Raw genomic sequence first — 20204 nt, 5'->3', positions numbered from 1 at the left:
TGGATAAAATTCAAATAAGATTAAGAATGTGCTTGCACTTAATAGTTTTTGTTTGGTTGCAAGGAACTCTGCTACTCTTTCTGCGTGTGATAAATGCTATCACTGGTGTGTAGAGAAAAAGCAAACCAAAAAAGAGAAGCAAACTCAAATAATATGGGTTTCCATCTGATTGCAAACCCATACATTTTGGCAACAATTGTGAGAAAACAAAGAAAAGAAATGACAATAAAACAAGTGTAATCCCGCCAAGTCACAGTGAGTACCATATTGATCTGTAATCTAATTACTGCTGTATTAAAAAAAAAAAAGACATTTACCATTGTGGAATCAAAACCAAGATTTGGATTTCCATGACATGGATTATGCCACCAGGTGAAATCTGTGAAACAGAAAAGCACAATTTGAATCTTCACTAGGGATCTTTATTTTTCTGGCATGTACAGCATTTGAGGTCTTTAAACACATACAAAACAATAAACATAAACAAACAAACGAAAGAAAAAAAACACATTGAGAGAGACCAATAACCATCGATAAGATCAAAACACAAACCAATTTTCTGGGGCAATGTATCAAACAAAGTTAACTCATTCACTGCCAGACGATGTGCAAAAATGTGTCCACTCCAGTGCCAGGGTTTTTGTCATTTTCACTCAAATTGCAGGACCCACAGAATATTGAGCTTTTGAACTACATAAACATTCAATTCAGCGCAACAAATCTTAGACACTCTTCTTTCAACAGGAAATAAAGAGTTAATTCCCAAGTTATATGGGTCTGGAGTTATCTAGGCTTGAAATAGGGGCGGCTGTACAAAAGGCAAATGCTGCCAACATTTGGGAGGGGAAAACATTGTCAGAGGTCTGACTGAACAAATTTGGGAATGGCGCTCAACGTCATGCTTTTCAGTTCCCAAATAAATTTGGGAATGGCAGTGAATGAGTTAATCCTCTCATAACATAATTGATTATATAAGACCAAAGGTGTATTTGATGTTTATCAAATCAAACAATCACCATAATCTAAGAAAACAACACAACGTTCAGTGATATCCAGCAAAAACTTTGTTGATCTTAAATTCTCCCTGTTTCCACTCTTCTTCTTTTCAATTTACATAGTGTCAAAAGTAAGTGTTGCCATCTAATGGCTGGCACTTTAATTACACCCAAAAAGAAAAAGTAGACTTAAAGGACAACCGAGACAATTTTTTTGTTTCCTAAGTGACATCAGAAAAACGTTTTATAGGATCTAAAATACCCAAAACATGCAGGCTGATATTTTAGTTAAATGCAAAACACCAATAAAAATGAATTAAAGTGTCCCAAAACTGCTTTAAAATGACTTCGGAAATGGTGAGTTTCAGAAGGTCCCGCCCCCTTGTTTGTGACACAAAACAATGGCTTCAGAGAGTTCAGATTTGGAGAAGATGCTTTCTTGTTACTCATCCAGTTATGAATATGATTCAAATACAGTGGGGCCTTGGCTTACGAACTTAATTGTTTCCCAGACAGAGTTTGTAAGGCATCTCCATAAAATATAATTTTCAATTAAATAAGGCTTAAAACTACAAACAATATACCTTATTTGATGTATAATAAATGTGCTATTGTATTGTAATGAAACAAATACATTGCACGGTATAATAAAGTTGTTTTAATTACCTTTGTGATGGTCTTTGATGGCTTAATGGAATGGGGTTCAGACTTCTCTTCCTGTGTCATGAAAGTCCGGTTAGGCATCTTTATCCAAAAAAGACCGGTCTCATCTGCATTAAAAACTTGCTGAGGTACATAGCATTCTTCCTTCACCATTTCGAGGAATGATCCTTGTAGGCTTCGGCAGCTTTACTGTCAGAACTGGCTGTCTCACCATGACGAGTAACGATCCGTTGCTCGCATTAATATCATCAATAAACGGCGAACTTCCAGGTTGCCGCATGATGATATCAGAGTGAATTTGCCGTGCAACACACGCACCTTTAATAGCTTCTCTGTTGCGAAGCATGGTAGCAATGGTGGACTTAGCATATCCGTACTTGGCCACTAAATCAGACAAACGCACACCTCGTTCGTGTTTTTCAATTATCTCCTTCTTCTCCTCGACTGTAATTTTGTTTTGTGTCTTCTTCGGCTGAACACAAGCCTGTGGTGGGGTCTTTTTCGGTCCCATGTCAGTTGAAGTATCTGTAAAAAAATCCTTGGAGACGATCGGCGTGTGCACTCAAGAGAAAGGGGGTGTGGAAAGGTAGGCTGGGGCGCTGTTCGGTCGTGTGCTTTTGTGTTCTTCCGCCGAAAAATTACTCCGCCAGCCATGGTGGGGCGTCGCTCTGTGTGTATTCCGAAAGATAGTGCTTAATCAAAGGTTTAATTTTCATAAATTTAATGTTCGTAAACCTAAAATTTCGTAAGACAAGGTGTTCGTAAACCGAGGCCCCACTGTAGTTCAGAAAAGGAAAGCATAAATGTTTGCAATCCATGAAAGAAGTCCTGTTTCAATTCGAGCCGTCTGGACTCCAATGTAGCGCCTAGAAAATGCACAAGATGGCGCACAAGCTCCGTTGGAAATGGGCTGATTTGTCTGCTGGGAATTTGTGTCTACTTTTATGGTGTTACCGCAATTGGTAGTGTTGGTGCGACACACAACAATTCACCATCGCGTTATTCATGTGTTTTTCCTTCTAATTTCGCCATCAACACGTATCAACACGGTTTTCAGACCAAACAAAGTACCCAAAATGCATTGTGTGTCACTTTCTCGGTCAGGGGCGTTCCTGACGTTACGTCACGTCAGCCATCTCAACTTGAAAATAAGACTTCCTGAATATTCAGCGCGAGTTTTAAAACGTAAAGTATAGCTATATGCGGTGGAATCTTTGTAAAACGCGCTCAGTAGAAGTCATTTAAAGTGATTTTATAAATTATGGACACAACTTGTCCGCAGTTGTCGGTTGTCCTTTAAGTAAATTGTGATAACTGCCCCCCCCCCCCTGAAAAAAAAAATCAAAAAAATCTGCACCTTCATTTTCAGGGAATCTAAAGAAAGGATGTTTGATTTTGACACAACACAGATTGCTATACTTTGTGTCAAACATGGCGGACCAGCTCTAAATTGCATCACGCCCTAATTAGACACTGTCAGTTGTGTTCATCACGCTTTAGTACAGCTGATTAGTTTTGTCATCCCCAGAATGAGTGCCATAGGATTTTTTGACATTTTAAAGCTGTCATTGGGCACCAATGGCAGTCATAGCCTATTACGGTTGCCGCTCCTGTTCCCTGCCATTGTTTTATGGCCATCCTATTGAGTTTATTTTATTGTTTGGGGTTGCCGTGGCCGCCGGGAACATTGCGTAAAAGAAGCATTAGTTAGGCAATTTTCTGCTTGTCATTTCATTGTAGAGTCATTCCTGCATACCGTGGTTATTTGTTTCCAATAAATATACTTTATCTGGCGTCCTCCCTATTATTCTCTGAAGCCTGTGCCAAAAAGACAAATTCACCATAGCCGTCAAGAATTCAGCTAATGACTACTTTCATGTCGCTTTATTGATAACAGCCCAAAATGCCTGGCACTTAGCTCTGACGTCTTACTTTGAGACACTTGAGCCAGATGCTGAAGAGCGTTGTGGCTCTCAGCCATTTAGTCCAGTTGTTAAAGTAAAATGAGTCATTCATTTTCCCCCAACTAGACCTGATCGGCGAAGAGAACCAAAACTGGAGTCAAGCAAAAGGGAATAAGAGATGTTTACGAGGTTAGCTTTGTGTTCCCCAGGTGTGAGCAAATTGCTTTATTCGAAGTCAAAGCAAGACCTCCCCTTGTCTGTAAACTCTCTGAAAGAATGTTGTGACCCTTTGCCTGCTGTCTTGGGCACAATTATTAAACCTGAACCGTTTTAGTGGAATACAATAATGTGGCGGTTGCCAAGCGACCCGGTGCTAGGTGTTCACTGTGTGCATTCAAGTGGGAGACACTGGAGGGATTATTTCCTTAATTGAATACTTTCAAACAAATACACAGGTTACAAGTTAGATGAAAAAATGTGATCTAATATGTTATGCAAATGTGATGGCGCAGCTTTTCCTCTCATGGCGTTTTTATCTGTGATTTCAGAACACACTTTGAATCTTAATGCTGGCCAAACAAGCCCTCAAAATGAAAACAGGATGTTTCACAATGTCTGCGTGTATACAAAAAGTACATTCCAGCAACCGAGAAAATCAACATACAAAAGTCTCATTTCTCAGTAGCGGCCGACAAATCAACTGCGACTTCAAATCAGAATTTATCAGAATGTTCGTTCACTTAAAGGACAACCGACGCCTCCGGACAAGTTGTGTCCATAATTTGTAAAATCGCTTCAAATGACTTCTACTCAGCGTATTTTACAAAGATTCCACAGCATATAGCATTATTTATGTTTTAAGACTCACGCTGAATATTCAGGAAGTGTTGTTTTCGAGATAGTGACAATTCCTGACATGATGTCACGTCAGGAACGCCCCTGACGGAGAAAGCGACACACAATTCATTTTGGGTAAATTGTTTGGTCTGAAAACTTCGTGTTGATCCGTGTTGATGGCGAAATTAGAAGGAAAACACATAAATAACGCGATGGTGAATCATTGTGTGTTGCACCAAGACTACTATTTGATACTAGTTGACACAAATTCCCAGCAGACAAATCAGCCAATTTCCACCGGAGCTTGGGCGCCATCTTCTGCATTTTCTGGGACGCTACATTGGAGTCCTGAGGGCTCAAATTGATACGGAAGCACTTCTTTAATCGATTGAAAACATTTATGCTTTCCTCTTCGGAACTATTTGAATCATATTCATAACTGGATGAGTAACAAGAAAGCATCTTCTCCGAATCTGAAGCTATTGTTTTGATTCTCGAGCCAGGCAAGACGTATTGGCGTGACGTCACGAACAAGGGGCTGGACCTTCTGAAACTGAAACTTTCTGAGGTCATTTTGAAGTAGTTTTGAGACACTTTAAGTCATTTTTATTTATGTTTTTCGTTTGACTAAAAATATCAGCCTGTCTGTTTTGGTTATTTTAGATGCGATAAAACATTTTTCTGGTGTCGGTTGTCCTTTAATGTTTCTTACAGCTACGGACAAGAAATACATTGATGAGGAAGCGGCCAAATCAACACACCATTTTTCTGAATTAAATGAAAAAAAAAAAAAAAAAAGTCATATAGACGTTTTTTTACTGCCCCAGGATTTCTTTTACATAAGTACAAGGAAACATGTTCTTTTTTGACTCATTAAATATGGTCTTAGATCAAGCATATGCATTCAAAGCTTCCAATTCTTTAATGGTTGTCATTAAATAAATTACTCATTCAACAGTTTGAAAGAAATGGGTAATATGGTCATTCAATGGTCTAAAAAAAGTTGTTGGTTGCTCCATCCATCCATTATGGATATTGCTTTCTATCCAGATGAGTGAAGGCGAGAGGCAGAGGAACAACTTGCAGCCAGACTGGACGCTTGTCAATCGCACAAAATATAATTCTCGCCTCAATTTAGCGCCTTCACTCAACCTAACAAGCATGTTTATGAGAAGTTTCGCCACGGTATCTGTCATTGTTGCCAAAAGAAAGCCTTGGCTTTGCTCATCTTAAGTCAGCGGAGGAATCGGAGCAGATGGGCACCAGAAAAAAAGCGGAACAAATGCATCTTAGAAAATTCATCGGCGGAGACCTCATAGGATTTCATTGTTGCCTTTACTGTAGAAGTCTGCCAAAATAGCACTCGTCAACAATCACTCCGCCGGCCCCTATCCTGTTGGAGGTACTTTGTATTATCAGTGCAATGCAGCTCTTGAAGAGCGAATTTGAATTTGAGGTGCGTCGCAGCAAACGTGTTCTGTGGCCCCGCTCCCTCAAGATATACACACTGAGTACATGCACTGCTCACTGCTAAGTGTAGTGTGAAAAAGGCCTTTATGCTCTTCTGGAGGGGTGGCCTCGACTGGTTAGCGAGTCAGCCTCAAGGTGCAGAGGTGCCTTTTCATTCTGGCTTCGATCTTCATGTGTTGAGTTTTTATGTTCTACCTCCGCTTGTGTAGATTTTTTCCAGTTTACTCCCAAATGTCAAAAAGGTGCCTGACAGGTTCATGGAAAACTCTAAATTGCCCTTTGGTGTGAGTTTGAGCATGCATGGTTGTTCGTCTGTGTGCCCTGCAATTGGTTGTTGACAGTGGTGTGCCGTGCATGTCATTCATAGGCCTTCAGTAGTGCTATGTCTGAATCAAGCCGCAGCTGTCACTGTGAAAAAGTGTGGTGTGATTTACTACATGTCTTGTACTTTATTAGAGGGTGCAGGTAACCAGGAAATAACTTGTGAAGAAAGAAAGAAATACTGTGATACAACTGTTCAAGTTTTTACCATCAACGTGTGGATTCATGATGTGGGGTCGGAAGTCGCTCTTTCACACCACAGAGAAAATGATTGGTGAACGACGGCAAAGCATCAATAACAATCTCATAAAATTGCAATATCATTTGTTATTTTTGCTCGTGAAAACTTTCTTAACATTTTTCGTTTTTCACATATTTCCTCTTTCTAGCCCAAACACTGGCTGTTTACTCAAAATTCCCAATATTGCATTGAACACAGAACTGTCGATCAGTGTGAATTTCAAGTGGTTGTTTGTCTGTATGTGCCCTGTGACTCACTGACAACGGGTCCACTCGTGTCGAGGGCAATTTGCTCCAGCTGATCCGTGACCCTGAAGAGGATAAACGGTAGGACATGGTTGGATGGAAGGAGGGGTCAAGAGTTCTCTGTCTGTGGTTTTTTGTACAGGTGCTTGAACATTGTATGAACTATTGACAAAGAATCTAATTGCCCTCACTGCACCTCCATCTCTGTCTCATAATGGCCTCCATCACATCGAGCTATTCACATTCACCACCTCCTCCAATTTCACGCTGCGCTCACTGTTACAGATTTGACCAGCACATGATCTCAGTCTGCCACCTTCTCCCTGCCATCCATTCTTTGAGCTTGATATTTTCATATTGTCCCTTGGCGTGGGTCATGGGTCAACAATGAAAAGTCATGCTACTAACACCCAACTCCCACTCACGTGCCCGTTAAATTCCCATCGAAACGGCGGGACCAAAAGCACCCCCGTGTTGGATCCCTGGAGCGTCACTATGTCAACAACCTTTTCATGCTTCATACAGGGGTGACTAACATGGAGCATCCCAGAGGAGGCGCTTTCGGCCAAGTTGAATTTCGATTGTGGCTTCCCACACCGATGTCAGCGCCAGCAAAGTGTGCAGAAAACAAGTTGTCTGGGTTTTAACTCATGCGGTTTGAGCTAGGCTGTAAATCACTAAAGTGCCTTGAAGAAAAAAAACATGTCAATATTCTAAGTGGTCGATCAGAAAAGTCGCACAATGCCATCCTATGTTGCTGGACTACTTAATTCAATAAACAGCAACGGAAGGTTTCTTCAGCCGTCATCTGTACTTGTTTCAAAAAAGTACAGATAACGGCTGAAGAAACCTTCTCATCGATGGGCCAGTCCTGTACGACTTAGAGCTTACACAGACATATAAAGGTATCAGAAATGCATTTTTTTAAGAAAACATGAAAGTGAGCCAAATTATTAATAGATTAAATTAATAATTGTATTTAATAGAAATTAAATGAATAAGAATAATACAATAATAATGTATAGGGCTATAAAAAAACTCAAAGGAACTCACCATAGGAAAATACATTAAACGAAAGGTTACAGGAAAAATAAAACAACCATGACCTTAAAAAGACTATGTACATACAACGATGTTTAAAATGATGTTGAGGGATCGGGCCTGGTGGTCGACTGGTTAGCGCGTCAGTTTCAGCATAAGGAAGGGTTCATGACATTCCTTTTTGGCCATCTTTGCACTTGTGAGCAGGGAGCCGATGCAATGATTGCAATTCAGATGTGTAACGCGTGCAAGGCAGAGACAGATGGGAAATGTAATTACTGTAAGTCTGCCGCCCCTTGCCAACACCTGCCCCCTCAAAAAAAAAAAAAAAAAAAACTGTCACAAACACAAGATGAGACAGCCTGAATGGTCTTATAAGTCTGGAGAAATTGAACCCCTTCCCCCTGTGGATGAAGTGGAGTCAAACGATATGCAGGGGCATATTCACCGGTATCGGACTTCAAAATATTGCAGCCTTTTTTGAGTTTTAATTTGGTTATTTTCCTGCAAGTTAACAAGTGAGGTACTACCCCCCAGCAAAAATCAAAAATGAGATTGCCCACACCCCCCACCATCTAAAAAATAATAAATACAGTAAAGTCTCATTATATCGATATCGGTTATATTGATAGTACTGCTTATTACGATACTATTTTACTCATTTCGAGTATTTTCATTTCCAATTTCTAGTCTTTTTTGTATAATTAGTTTCGTTCAGTACGATACCGGGTTATTACAATAATCCGGTTAGTACAGTGCCATTTTGCTCTGTTTAAATCGATACAAAAGCAGCTAAAGCTGAATCGATATTTGCTGAAGGATTTCTATACTGTACCACCATTAGCGAAATCTGTATCGGTCACACCGTTGGTCACGTGACCCGCTTTCATGTTTTGCACTGTGTAGCAGAGCTGCAATAGCATCTGAAACATACTGTAGTCTTCTTATACAGTATACAGTTGTTCAACACCAATTTCAACCATGGGGAAACGTAAGAATTGTGACCTCGGAACGAAGTACAAGGCAATAGTGGCTGTGGAGGAGAATCCAACAAGGAGCAAATCCTCCATTGCGAAAGAGTTTGACATGCTGCAGAATACTTTATACACGTAAGTAATGTAAACGTTGCAGTTTTTGTTTTCCATACATGTATTTAATTGTGTTGTATTCAGATATCTTGCTTGCAATAACCACCGTTTTTCATACAGTATGTACATGCTGGCGTTTGTGGTTTGTCTCGTGCGTATAGAACAATGCCGAGTGCTATTCAGAGTCATGATTGCAAGAGTGCGTTATGCATTAAATAAAAACGGCATTTATTATTTTCATAAGTTTATTTTTCACTTCACTACAATACAAAAGCATACTAGATACGCAATCTAAGAACTCAAGGAGAAAATTACATGCCCTATCAAAGATCCCCCACTTATTGCTGACTTTTAACGAAGTTCGGCGCAGGATCGAATATATCGATAGTCCGGTTATATCGCTATTTTTTCCGACTCCCGAGAATATCGATATAACGAGACTTTACTGTACATACATATACTTGTAGGGATAGTTAAGTTACTTTCTTGACCTGAATCTACTGAAGTTGGTTTAATTTTGTTTATTATTATTTATTTTATTTAATTTCTTATTTATATTTCATTAATTTTTCTCATATGGCACAGTGAACAGGACATTGCACATGCAGAAGTGCAAGAATTGTAAAATGTTTTATTGAGATGGTTATGTGATGTATGTTCTGATTTGATGTCCGGAACAGATGATGTTCAATGCACTTAAATATGTGACCATGTTTTCCCTTTTCTAACTGTTTATAAAAAAAATCAATAAAAAGTTTAATAACAAAAACAATGAAATAAATAAAATAAAATGAGAGAGGTTGTGACCCTGACTCATATCTGTTGGTGGTCTCAGCAAGCTGCTTTTGGGCCCCACTGAATAAACTTGACAACCTCCTGTCATGACATTCAGTCAATCTTCACATTTTGACCTTTTGCGGGAAACACTGTACCCCTCAAAGACACGCACGCACGCACGCACACACACACACACACGCGCACGCGCACGCACACGCACACGCACACACACACACACACACACACACACACACACACACACACACACACACACACACACACACACACACACACACACACACACAGTGTGCTGCACAGTTGTTTGGAGCTTTCATATGTTTGTGTTATTTTTTGACAAGCCAAAGTCCACCCTGTACCATAGGTAAAAATGCAGAACATTTAATTGTGCTAAAATGAACTAAATATGACGCCGGTCATTTCTATACTGCACCAGCAAGCTAATAGTTTTTAAATGTATTTATTTTTTCACATCATACGGTGGTTTTGCAATTGTCATGTGGGCCAGTTTAAACCACCACAACTGGAAGCAATGCTCCAATGTGCGAGAACTGAGAAATGATCGCGAGGACAACGTTATGTGCAGAATACATGTAACAGTTCATCAGTCAGGCCACAAGAAGAAGCATCCAGTATCCAACACACAATCAATCGAGTGAAAGAGAAGTACAGCGATTGTACAATCCGTCAAGGACCAACTGACAGCGTCAGTCAAAACTGTCGTCATTTGAAAGGCAGGCACTCAACTACGAGTGGATTTCAATGAAATCCAGAAACTCCTGTCAGGGCAACATTTTGATCCTCAGAATTTATAGTTCTCGTAAATGTCAAGTGACTTGGGCAGCATCTTCAATGAACATTTCACAATGTTTTATGCTTATAAATGTCAAGCAACAAACTACAAGTTTCACTGGTAACTTGTTGCGCATGTCCATTTTTTATGATAGCGACAACCAAATAAATTGGGGATGCCAGTTGTTGCAGCTGAAGAGAAAACATTCAAATCATGTTTTTTACTAGGAGGAGGAAGCGACAACATACAGTCATATATTTTAATCCCTTTCTGAACCTTTTCTCTTCAGATGGTGAGGCAATGAGCAATCTCAAAAGCACAGCGGTGACTCATCTACCAAGTAATAAATTTAGTCATGTTCCATTATGAGAGATTGAACACGGTCTCTTCTAGCTCTTTTATCAGAGCAGAGGTCTGGCATCGCCGCCTCTGTCCATTAGGGATACACAGTATATAGGGCCAGAGTTACCACCACAACTTTAGTTCGCTGACAAAGCTTTTCGGATGAAGAGCGAAACGTCCGACATCTTCAAATAAGCAGATGATGGCTGAAGAAACATTTTCATCAAATATATGTTGTTGCCTGAATAATAGTAGTTTTGTTTCCCGTTGACACATAAAATCAATCCCCATGTTTTAGCGATACCGCGCTAAAATATTAAGTGGCAACTGGCAAATCTGCTGAGAACCAAAGCGATTGTCATAACAACTTTGTCTTCCTTTACAAATCCTATCTTTAAATGTCTTGTTACAAGGCAACTCTTGACCTCTCAATGACCGAGCACTCGGCCTCAAACAAGAGCTGGACACAAAATAGCACAAATTGCCGGTTTGGTGCTGCGAACCTGTCAACGCATCCGTGTTTGAGTGTATGTTTTCAGGCAGTAAAGGGGAATCAATGAGGCTCCTCTCATGCAAATGGCTCATTGACCAATGGGAGTAATGGTCCATGGAAAAGCAGCACATCATTGACTACTGCCTTGGATGCCCGGAAACACAGATGAAATCAGCGAAGGAATTCTCACCTCTCTCATTCAAAGCTTTGACATTTTTTTTTCGATCGAAAGCCTCACAGCTGCACACCGTGGTAACAATTCTGACAACTAAAGCCACGAACGAGTCAAAGCCGAGGGGGTTAAGAAATTCGGCTCATTGCGGTCTATGCTAGTCTTATCTGAGAGCGGCACTAGATGACCTGATGGCTCGGTTTGGTAAAATTATGATTCCCCCCACCCTCTCAAAAGCTTATTCGTATTACTCTGGAACCCCTCGGGGTAGTGCTGCATATATTTATGTGCAGCAAGATCGAAGTGAGGGCCGGGTGCAGTCACTTGGGCGTATGAGATGACCTCCTAGTAGTTGTTCGGCAAGAGCACGTGTTCTCATTCGGCTTACAGCTAAAATGACGTCAATCACAGTTGATTCAAGGTGAGAAGTGGGGTACACTCTGCACTGGTCTCCCGTCACCCATAAGGCACATATGCAGCCTGAAGACAAACATTCACACTCAAACGCCAATGGACAATTTTTAGTTGCAGGTTTTCGTAACGTCGGAGGAAGCAGGACGGCCTGAGCTGAGCTTCAAAGCTAGGACCTCGACACTACATCACAGTTCTGCACTGCTAGCCTAGCATGCAAATAAACTAAATGGTGAAATGGTTTGTCAGGATTATGAGTCAGAATCAGTGACGTGCATTCAGGGGAGGCAGGTGAGGCCGTGCCTCACCTATCATCATTGAAACATCAAATGAAAAAAATAAACAGTTATATTTATTTAATGATTTGTACTTTCAAGTTCTTTTCCATTTAACTTCACCATTTTTTTTATTTTTTTTTTTTTCAAAATTGCTGAATTTTCACATTTAGCGTTAAAATACTAAGTAGAGACGAGCGGTGAGGCAGGCTGGATGGATTGCGCAATGACCATGCTAACTGCTGGATTGCTCCGCAGTGAGACCGCATTGCTGTCCCTCTGTATATCACTATTAAAGTGTTCAAAAACTTTTTAGTCTATGAACTAAATTTCTACAGTTTAGCTGTTGTACATAATGTACAGTAACTGTACATTATAAACACTGTACTACAGTGTTTATTTTATTGTATTTTTATCAAAATGGTGTTTCCTGGTGATTCCAGAGATTCTTCTCGCGACTCCTCGGCTGCAGAATAGAATTAGTGACAGCAAGCTACAGTCAATAGTTAGCAAGTACAGTGCAACCATCCAGTCATTTTTTTGTGTTAGTTGGCCTTATTTTCAGAATGGAGGATTACATATCTAAAATGAAAGAATTTTCTAAACCGGACTTTCAATCGAAGCAGGAGATGATAATTAAAGGAAGACCAACACCGGACTATATCGCTCACAAACGGTGAGGGATGGATGTAAATCTCCTGGAGAGCTTCTAAGCTTTTTGGCCCAGAAGGATCTCATTGAAACTATTCCTAAGGCAACAAAGTTGCTCCAGCTCGTGCTCACTGTTCCAGGTACTACAGCATCAGTGGAGCGGTTATTCTCAGCACTGAAAAAACTGAATACAGTCGGAACAGGACTGATCAAGGACGACTTTCTTCACTGGCAGTGATCTCCATTGAGACAGAGAGACTTTTAAAACTGAAGAAAGATAAGGAAGACTTCTACAAAGAAGTTATCAGTGCCTTTCTTCAGAAGGAGCGGCGCATGGACTTCATTTATAAGTAAAGGTAACACGATAACGTTTTTTTTTTATTCTTTTTTTCTATGCTAGTTTGTATATATAAAGAATGCTGACATGACATTTTAAACAAAACACATGAACTGTTGCCAAACAAATGGTGAATAAGCGACTCTGTAGAGTTCATATGTTTGTAAATCTGACTGTGATAACGTCAGTGCCTCACCAGCCATGAACCTCACCGCACGTCACTGGTCAGAATATTGGGGTTTGAGCAAAGGACATTGAATGTAATAAGAACATTTGGAGATATTTGCTTGAGTGTCCTTGCTTAGGTGATTTCGGTCTTAACGCTGTGGGAGGACCCGCAAAATCCATCTCTGTCTTGCCACCCCTCCAGAAGAGCTGAAAGGTCACTCAGCTGTCAGCAAGTAAAAGTCGATACCTTAACCTTTCAGGCACGTCTCTATACTGTGTGTCACCGTCACAGCTACACAATCTCTCAGTTGGGCGGCTCGCTCGATGGAAGTTGCACGCTTGTGGCTCTGACAGTTCACAACCTCTCTGACTGCCATGGTCAGTGTCTTTGAGAGCAGGTTACTTACTCAAGAGCTAAATGTGATGATGCGACAGAGTCACTAAAATTAAACAATAATGCGGACCCCTTGGTCAAGACGATGAAGCATTTCAGCTGTCTTACAAATGCTGACATTAATACACGATTGTATTGATATGGAAGTGTGACGCACCAATGACCAATGATGCTCATACTGCGCCAGAACACAAATGTGCCAAATGGACAAATATGCACAGTAAGCCTAGCACTCCAACCAAAATCAAGCTCTGCACCATTAACATGTGTACCGGGCATCATGTAAATTGGACTTAAAAAAATCTTGTAACTTATAAGATCGGAATTGAACAAAAAGAAGAATATTTCAAAATGGAAAAAAACATTGCTATTTGATTACTTTTAGAAATGTGTGTAAAGCAAAAACTTCAACTTAGCTTGTTAGTTTGAGAAACAAGAGGAGAGGACGACGTCACGGTTGATAGTATAGCTTGGATCCAAACCCACGTGTGTTTTAAAAGCTATCAGTGAAATCTACAAATCAATTTGAAAACTGCCGGTAATTTGAAAACAATGCAACGATGAAACATTCGGTTTGATGTCAACTGTTGCACTGCTGATGCACTCTCTTGTGAAATAAACAGCTTGATGGAAACATGGCTTTACAACAGAAGCTGTAGATCAGTCCCAAGTTCTTCGAATGGCAAGGCCTTCATTCATATTGACAGCAATGTTCGTGGGCCTCTGTTGTATGTCTGAGCAAGAAATCCAAAGGCACAACAGAGTTTGATCAGTGTTCTTTGATCATCAGGCATGACACACGCCTTCCGGGCCGCTTTGAAACCAAAGGTTACAGAGGACCGTGAGATAGGAAAAGCAGAGGCATCAAAACAGGCAGCATTTTAAATGGCACGAAAAGAAATGCCACTGCAAATAGGTGTGTCTGGCCAGTCTGGACTGGACAGAACAATGATGAGTTTAGCTCGAAGATCAGCGCGTAGGAGGTTACCTATAGTGCTCTGTTTTATCTTCGGAATGGACTGGCTGTCTTTGAGAGAGAAACCCGCCCACCTCCATAAAGCTTAATGGAAAAGGATTTGGTGGCAAGAAACTTGCTCTAATCCTTATGCCTGCTCAGACGAGGGCTGGGTAGACCCAACGCGCAGTTCATTCCTAATCTTCTGAACAACGGCCATCAAAACCTCCAAACTATTATTTTTTTAAATCATCCAATTGGGAGGCACAGCGGTGGACGGGCATACAAACAGCGGCGGTCTCATGTGCTGACTTGAGAGCAGAGATGAACTTTTGCCATGTTAAGGCCCATGATTTAAATCGGCTGGAACCTCCCCCAAAGTGACGAACTCTCACTCACGTGCATCTTTTGTGATGATAGTTTATTTAGTTTATGAATTAGTTACTTTTTCATTAATTTTGATAAATCCAGTTAGTCTGAATTGGTTTCAGAGCATAATTACAGTTGAGTTTTTGTTATAGTATTGCTTTCATATATATTTTTAAAATGTATCAACATAATTCTAAATCAAAACAGAGGGTCACCAAGCACAGTAATGTCAGTACAATTCACAAACCACAGCTTGAAAGATCTGTCTCATGGGTGTTCTTGAGCGGAGCTGTGTGAGGTGTTCACAGCATGGAAAGTAGTTTTTTTGTTGTTTTAGTTTTTTCTGTGAGGATGAAATAAAATTTGAAATGCAGTTTGTACAACTGGAGTTGTATTGATTGTGTGTTTGTTGGTAAAAATAGAGCCTGTTCATTGACCGACTCTCTGTCAGTACCAAGCAAAACCGTGCATGCCGTGTGTTAAATCGGGACTAAATTTTGTGTAGGAGCTTATTTGATTGTGTACGCAATGAGCTTTCCAATCTATTATTACTCGAGTAGAGGCTGGGACTTTGAGTAGGCAAAGTTGGTGCAGTCACCACTGGCTAATCAAGTCCCCCCCATGTGACGATTTCACGGCTGGACGCAGGCTTGACTGGAGGGGATAAGCCTATTGGAGATGAACTTCATTCCAAATATTGGTGGAATAATAGAGTGAGGCCCTTCAGATCATTCAGACCAGCTTAGATGGATGGACTCGTGGCTGTGTGTGTGTGGCTGTGTGTGTGTGTGAGTTTAAATCGATATCTGCCTCTTCTGCCTTCTGGAACTTGAGGACAAAAGGGCCAACAGGACACCGGACGAAGAGAAAGATAGGTTGTGGTGAAACAGGATGAAGATAATTGCCAAGGAGGAAAAAAGAATCAGTGAGAGGAACAGGGGTTCAGTACTAAACGTGGAGGAGGGTTGCAGTAGTGTTGAGGACAAAGAGCTGCATAAAATAACTCGCACACATAAAAAGGAGTGAAAAGATGTGGGTGAGGAAAGTGGGTAGTGCAGGGGGAGAAAATGATGGAGAAGAAGTAGAGCGAAAATTCCTCTGGGAAGTGAGCCAGTTTGGCTGAACAATTGCAGAGTAATGCGGCTCTGATTGAACCGGCGTGGAGCGAGATGACACAACTTGAGCTTCTCGAAGGCAACGTACACTCAGCGAGACGCATCTGCACCACCTGGCAAAGGGCAATTAACCCGACCACCTGCTGCACGCCAACAAATGCCATCCGCCACGCTCCGCCGATTCAACTGCACTGAAAAAGAAAGAGCGCTGAGTCAGAAGATCAAGTCATAATCTTGTTTTACCCATAATGTACTCAATTGCCGCGCCTCATTTCAACCTACGAAAAACAAATCACACAGCCAAGTGTGCCTGCCTCATCGATCGTTTTATTACTTGTAAGATGGAAGCTGTCATTCCTCAAAGGGTTCGAGGAAAGTGAGTCAATCCATCTTCGCGACAGATCCACACCACCAACCCGTGATTGATGGTGGCAGATATGGCAGAGCGAGAGACACACAAGCTGCATCAACGGCACCGAGAAAGTGGTGGGTTGAAGATTTTGCAGGCTGGGTCCAAAAAGAAGACCAGGGGAATAATCAAAAATAAAGAACACCAAAAACGGGGGGCGATGGGATACCCGACAATGGCTAGAAACAACTCGCACACGGTGCAGAAACAGAACAATAAATAATAATAATAATAATAATAATAATAATAATAATAATAATAATACACTTCATTGAAAGCGCCTTTCAAAACTGGTGGTGGTGGGGGGGGGGGGGGGGGGGGGGGGGGGGGGGGGGGGGGGGGGGGGGGGGGGGGGGGCTCGGACGAAGATATAGAAAGTCCAGGATAATAAAAAGTATAAATACAAGTTGACAGCGTCCCGTTTTCATACCCGCTGTCCTGAAGAAGGAAGTGTGGAAGCGGGGAGGCGTGGCCTCGCCCCCAGCTGCCAATCCGAACCTGACAATATCGTTTATTTGCCGGAGCAGCATTGTACAAAATGACGATACAAAATAACTGTTTCGTAACAAACGCATACGACAATTTTCTCCAGCATGACAGCACACAGCAATCGAGGAAAGGGAGGGGGTGTCCACCGACATCGAGGCAGAGAGGGTGGGATCACCGCAACGCAAACGCCGCGTCTGGCTCACGGTCGCCGCCGCCGCATCTTAGACAGGTGACATCTTAGACAGATGGGTCAGCAGAAAGCGTGTTCGCCGACACAGTAATAAAGATCGATAATACGAAATCTAACATGATTAAAATGACACTAAAAGTTATAAGATTTATAAATGAACTGTCAACATTTTGGTATATAATAGTCAATAGAAAACGTTGCTTAAAAACAACAGATTGACATCCTGTCATATAGGAGATGCCAGCGTGTCGTCATTTGTTATGATCACGTGATCCTTGCGTCAGCCATTTTGAATGCTTTTCGATTTACGACCGTTTTGTCAGAACGGAACCGGTCGTAACTCGGATGTTACCTGTATAGGGAACGGATGCCATCTTGCGCTTTGCAAATATATGTTACTCACATCTCAGTCTTCTGAATCAAGAGACGATTTTCATTTTGAGTTAGTGCACTCAACGCGAGCCTTCAACCGCTGTCATAGTGCTACCGTGACTTGCCTTGCGAGTAAGGTTCTGATGGTGTTTTTATACACATCCGTAAACATCCTATGTTATTTCATGTTTAGTTTAGTCTATATGGATGTATGTAGCTTATTAGTTAACTAGTTGCGTATGTAGAGTGTAACAAGTATTCATCTTCAGTCTAATGTTCTCCCAACCCCTTCCCGTTGCTGATAGGCTTGGTCGAGATGATGTCATCGCTGCTGTGTGATTAAAACTAGGTTGAAGGGGCGGGCTTTGCCGCTCCGACTAGAGATGTTCTTCTATTGTTTACGAGAATAAAGTAGTCTTTTCTGTTCACCATCTATGGTCCCCGCTGGTATTTCATCATAAAATTCCGTTGAACTCGGAACCAGAGGAGATACAAGAATTAGATTCCAACAGGTTCTCTACGAATGAATGTTACTAATGCTACCATGTGAAAATCTATACTTAGGTAAAATGGACGGCGACGGACATGGGCCGAAATGTAGTCAGCAATGTCGGACATAATATGCGGCCTCGAATGGTCCGATCATTAAAATCAAGAAATAAGATCTTTTTTTTTTTTACGGCACTTTGGGGATTTTCAGTCGAGCTTACATTGAAAACACATGTCCACTGTCACAATTTCTGTTTTGCCTTTGTGATGCTACACTATCCGCATGTCAGTGTCGTAATATGACCCGACCAAGTTCCGTGTCTCACCTTGCTTGTCACATATGCCACTCAAAGCGGCTGTCCAATTTCCTGCTGCTCATTTTGTGCGACTGACCCCCATTGCTGTGTCAGCCTCCTCCTTTTCCTTTCCATTCCTCTTAGCCTGTTTGGACCCAAACACGGCAAGTTGCTCATACCGGTGAGAGATTGCTGTAAGATTGCTGAACATGTTTGCTGTGTCTGATGTCACAAAGTCTCATTTCTTCTTTTTTTCGCCTAGATTTTGAAACACTATCAATTCAAAGAGAGCAAGTTTTCTATGGGGTTTTAATTGATTTAATTGAACTGGCATTACGTTAGTAATTGTCATTTGTGTGAGATGTAGTTCCATTATTCTGACGCAACTAAGACAATCGAATCATTAAATCAGAGAGTGGTTGAGAGTTCAGCAACATTCACAATATTTAGTCTCCAACTAATGCAGAATATTTGTCGCTAATATATATTTTATACTATGAAGTACAGCTAGAATTTTTTTTTCATGATGCATACCTAACCTTTGATTCATTTTGTAACTGCTAACCTGCTGCGCTTTCAAACTGAACACAGTTGATCTTTTGTTTCTGACAAAATGAACCTGTCTGCTAATTCTCATGTCTGCCCTCCCAGTGAATATCTTGTTTAAGCCATGTACACATCTCTCACTCATCCATGTTCTGAAAATGTTCTGGTAATCTGAATTCAAGCGTCACAACCCTGAAGCAGAAATGTGTCAAAATTGCTTGGCTCTTTCTCCATTGTGCAGCGTGGCCAAGCGTCTCCGAAAGACCTCATCTGCACAGTGGCCATACATGAGTGGACAGGGGAAGAAAAGAGGCAGTTTTAATCCAATATTACCAGCATGGCACCATTGCTGTGGAAAATTACTTTTTTTTTTGCATAGGAGAGATCAACATTGTTGGCCTGATTCGGACTTTGGGGACTCTGGATTTAAGTTTTGCTCCTCGTATGGTCCCTTAATGGCTTAATGGCCTGGCAGCCTGAAAACAATGGATACATTAAGCACCAACATTTGTCAATACAAAGCTTTAGAAAGGTAAGTGAAATAAATGAGGCTATAGAAAAATGTTCCACATATGGGCAGGAAGCTGACTTTAGGGGGCTTCTCCAAAGGCTTAGCAAAGATGTGCTTGGCAGCCGGCAGTCTCGTCAGAACTCTGATGGATTACAAACAGAATGCTCAGACCCTGTGACTGGACTCTGGAAAGGCAGATGTGAGGCTCATTTCCAACATATGTTTCATGAAGGTCTTGGATGAGCTTGAACTCTTCAGCATGGCAGCAGTTCACATTGTTGAATTGAAGCTGAAGAAACGTGTCCTGAGGGACAAAACCAAGGCGGTCTTCAACCAGGCCAAGAGCTCAGCAGCACACGTTCACAGTCACACCCTCGCATCGACTTGAGTATTTTCATTAGGTAGCGTGGCGGTATACGTGGAAAACGGTTTTGCTTTAAATGGCAGGAGTAATTTCATGCCGATTTGGCATGAGTGGTGAAATGAGATTTTCTGTGATGTAATGTGGGGACGCTGCCCACGTCCTTTTTGATTCTGAAAATTGCCATTGAGACTGATGATTCGATACGTTGCCTGCAGGATGGACGCAGCAGAGCAGTAGGCAATGCAATGAAAAATGGCACAAAGGGTGCCATATACCATTGATCGGACAAACATGGTGTCACTCATTAACATCGCTCATTAACAACTGCTTACATCACAGTTATATGCTAATAAAAAAAGACAACTGCGCCGCTCCGGCCACATTTCCTCGAGTCTACATTTCGATCAGTTATTCCAACATGCAGGAGAAGGTCACAGTGTGTCTGGACTGCTGATAAGGCAGA

The 20204-nt window shown here is 41.4% G+C and overlaps 1 protein-coding gene across 2 annotated transcripts in view; it reads right to left on the bottom strand.

Moving 5' to 3' along the window:
• Positions 1-212: 212 nt before the first annotated feature.
• ncam2a (neural cell adhesion molecule 2a) overlaps positions 213-20204 on the bottom strand; it is a 260785-nt gene continuing 240793 nt past the window's right edge. Inside the window, exon 17 of one of the 2 annotated variants that reach the window (XM_088998258.1) lies at positions 213-379. In XM_088998258.1, the coding sequence (XP_088854384.1) occupies positions 361-379 (19 nt within the window). In that variant the 3' untranslated portion in view covers positions 213-360. Of the gene's footprint in view, positions 380-16239; positions 16262-20204 lie in introns of those variants that run through there. The other variant, XM_088998267.1, reaches the window with a different exon arrangement.

This window comes from Hippocampus bargibanti, linkage group LG01 (genome assembly GCF_051943395.1).
Source record: "Hippocampus bargibanti isolate YZ-2025 linkage group LG01, ASM5194339v1, whole genome shotgun sequence".
In the NCBI taxonomy this organism is placed as follows: domain Eukaryota; kingdom Metazoa; phylum Chordata; class Actinopteri; order Syngnathiformes; family Syngnathidae; genus Hippocampus; species Hippocampus bargibanti.
Note: the sequence above shows the minus strand (reverse complement) of the source record. Positions and strands in the feature narration are given on the sequence as shown.